Source organism: Merops nubicus, unplaced genomic scaffold (assembly GCF_000691845.1).
Source record: "Merops nubicus isolate BGI_N331 unplaced genomic scaffold, ASM69184v1 scaffold48724, whole genome shotgun sequence".
In the NCBI taxonomy this organism is placed as follows: Eukaryota; Metazoa; Chordata; class Aves; order Coraciiformes; family Meropidae; genus Merops; species Merops nubicus.
This window is the reverse complement of record NW_008603127.1, coordinates 664-3,434: the sequence shown is the minus strand read 5'-3', so window position 1 is coordinate 3,434 and position 2,771 is coordinate 664. Positions and strand designations below refer to the sequence as shown.

The window sequence follows — 2,771 nt, the reverse complement described above, 5'->3', positions numbered from 1 at the left end:
GGCCGGGACCGGTGGTGCAGAGCTCCGCGCCTCAGCAGAGCGGGCGGCGAGATGTGCCCTGCCCCGCTGCCTTGCCTGGCGGCAGCCCCCGGAACAGCCCCGCACAGCCCTCTGCGCGCGTTTAGCCAGGCCCGGAGAGCAGAGCGCCATTCTCACCCGATTTCTCAGCTGGGCCCTTTCCAAGAGCCCCGTGTGAGCCAGCCGAGGGGCCTGGCTGTCGGCCTGGTGTCACTTACCTGCCCTCTGGAAAGGGTTTCCTCCCTGGTATTATCAGATAGCAGGGACATTTCTGCTGCAGAGGGTCTCCTAAATGTCAGTGGGGGCGGGCTGGGTGAGTCTTCCCAGGAGCAGAGGAGGGAGAGAGGGATGATCTCTTGGGGCTGGTATTTGGAATCGGTGCCCGGGTACCGTTTGCCCTTTGCCTGTTGCAAGGGTAACCACCTTCTTTGTCTTCCAGAGGTGGTTTGTGGAGCACCCTCCATCTATCTTGACTTTGCCCGTCAGAAGCTTGATGCGAAGATTGGCGTTGCAGCACAGAACTGTTACAAGGTACCAAAGGGTGCTTTCACAGGAGAGATCAGGTGAGCCCACAGAGAAGAGTAAAGCCAGGGTGCCTCTGGGACACGAATTTCCACCAGAGGTGTGAGTCATCTCCTTTCTCCCCAGCCCAGCAATGATCAAAGACATTGGAGCCACGTGGGTGATCCTGGGCCACTCAGAGCGAAGGCATGTTTTTGGAGAGTCTGATGAGGTGAGTGACCCTGGGATGGAAAGATGGTCCAGCTCAGATGTGCCTGCAAACGCTGGAGGGGTGAACACTTAAAACATGACTGCAGGAATGGGTCTGACTTACTGGTTGCCTTGTTTCCTTTCCTTTGATCCTACCAGTTGATTGGACAGAAGGTGGCTCACGCTCTAGCTGAGGGTCTTGGAGTCATTGCCTGCATTGGAGAGAAGCTGGATGAGAGAGAAGCTGGCATAACAGAGAAGGTGGTTTTTGAACAGACCAAGGCTATAGCTGGTAAGGGAAGAAAACGTGCTATTTTCTGCCTTTGCCATTTCCCAAAAAGCTGTCCTGGCCTCAACTGAGAGGCCATAATGGCCATCCTGGCCTTCTTTGTATGGCTCACAGATATACTGCTCCAAACATCTACAAACAATATTCCCATGATCATGTTGATAAAAGACCTGCATGTTCCAGAAAGTTTTCCAGCTCTACTCTTCCCAGCATGGGCTGTCGTGCTTACCTGTACCTTCTCCCTCCTCCTCAGATAACGTGAAGGACTGGAGTAAAGTGGTTCTTGCATATGAGCCAGTTTGGGCTATTGGAACTGGTAAAACTGCAACTCCCCAGCAGGTATGAGCATGGGAAGGGTGGCTGACAGCATGGTCAGCTGACCATTCCCACTCAAGATCTTATTAAAGATTCTCTCTAAAGACTAAACATTCACTTAAAGAGGTTATCCCTCCTCTTTAGAAGGGAATTGCATGCAGAATGGCTCAGCCCTTTTTCTGTTCCATTGCAGGCTCAGGAAGTTCATGAGAAGCTGAGGGGATGGCTGAAAAGCCATGTGTCTGACGCTGTTGCTCAGTCAACTAGGATCATCTATGGAGGTAAATGAGCCTGAAGCCCCTTGCCAGTGCAAGGAAGCACTTAGTTTCTCTGCTTTTTGATGCAGTTGTACAGCATGCTCTGCTGGTCAGGAAACTCAAGACTGTCAGAGCACAGAGAACCACCTGCTAGCTTGTTTGGGTAAATGGGAGGTGGTCTTACTCTGTGTAGTAAGGGGTAGCTAGTACCTTCCAGGTCTTACCTTTTGCCCTGGACCTGTTTTCTAGCCTGGCTATGTCTGACCTTAAAATACTGCTCCCTCCTTAGGCTCAGTTACTGGCAGCAACTGTAAGGAGCTGGCCTCTCAGCATGATGTGGACGGCTTCCTTGTTGGTGGAGCTTCTCTCAAGCCAGAGTTTGTGGATATTATCAATGCCAAGCACTGAAACAGCCTGTGAGGAGCAGTCCCTGGCGGTTCAGAGCAAGAAATGGAAGCAAGAAGGGACCTTCCATTACACACGTCTTAGTACAGAGGCCTCCTCTGAGGCTTCCCCCCCTCCACGGTTCTTGTTCTAGCTGTGCTGCTAACCCCCACCACTGTACTGGAGTCCTGTTAGTGGGAGCCTGTCTCGGCAGCTGAGTCTTGACAGCCTCCTCTCTGAATTGGCAAAATCCTGTCTTCTGTTGACGTCTTACAGTGCACAGTCAGCCTGGCCAGTACCTTCCTATTTCCCTGCAGTGCTGCGGGGATGGGGGGACATGGGTGCTGGAGGAAGGACATAGAAACTACAGTCTCTTGCATCCTTCAACTCCATCAGCAAGGACCCTGTCAGCTTAGACCCTTGTGAGATGTGTTGCCTCACCTGTTTCCCGTACTGAACAAACATTAAAAAAAGAAAAAGCAAAGGTGTGTCCTGGATCTTATTCAGAAGCAGATAGGGACAAGCAGTGTGCCAAGCTTGCTACTTTTGGAGGTAGCTGGTTGTGCCAGAGGACAGTGTGAGTTGTGTGGGCTTTTCTTTGAGGGTCCACTATTGATTGCTCCAGTAGGCACTGCACAGGTTCAACCTGCATCTTGCTGTCCTAGGTCTCACCTGCCCTGAGCATCTTGCTTCTCTCCTGTTGCAGCTCCTCTTTGGGCTCAGGGTGGTTTGTGTGCTTCTTTTCTGTATGTGTCTCTATTCCAGTAGCTGCTGGAGCACCTGGCTGTCCCCCTATG

General features: G+C 52.0%; 1 protein-coding gene across 1 annotated transcript; it reads left to right on the top strand.

The window, feature by feature from the left end:
- Nucleotides 1-460: 460 nt before the first annotated feature.
- On the top strand, nucleotides 461-2,458 carry TPI1 (triosephosphate isomerase 1). Its single transcript, XM_008938551.1, has 6 exons — nucleotides 461-581; nucleotides 667-751; nucleotides 889-1,021; nucleotides 1,272-1,357; nucleotides 1,527-1,614; nucleotides 1,880-2,458. The coding sequence occupies exons 2-6, from the start codon at nucleotides 674-676 to the stop codon at nucleotides 1,996-1,998; spliced, it is 504 nt and encodes a 167-aa protein (XP_008936799.1). The 5' UTR covers nucleotides 461-581; nucleotides 667-673; the 3' UTR covers nucleotides 1,999-2,458.
- The last annotated feature ends 313 nt before the right edge of the window (nucleotides 2,459-2,771 follow it).

Bases quoted from the DNA above. Each gene is read 5' to 3' on its own strand.
- TPI1 (XM_008938551.1), top strand. From the start codon at position 674: ATGATCAAAGACATTGGAGCCACGTGGGTGATCCTGGGCCACTCAGAG. The intron at 1,022-1,271 runs GTAAGGGAAGAA...CCTCCTCCTCAG, and splicing joins ACAGACCAAGGCTATAGCTG to ATAACGTGAAGGACTGGAGT. The intron at 1,615-1,879 runs GTAAATGAGCCT...CTCCCTCCTTAG, and splicing joins AACTAGGATCATCTATGGAG to GCTCAGTTACTGGCAGCAAC.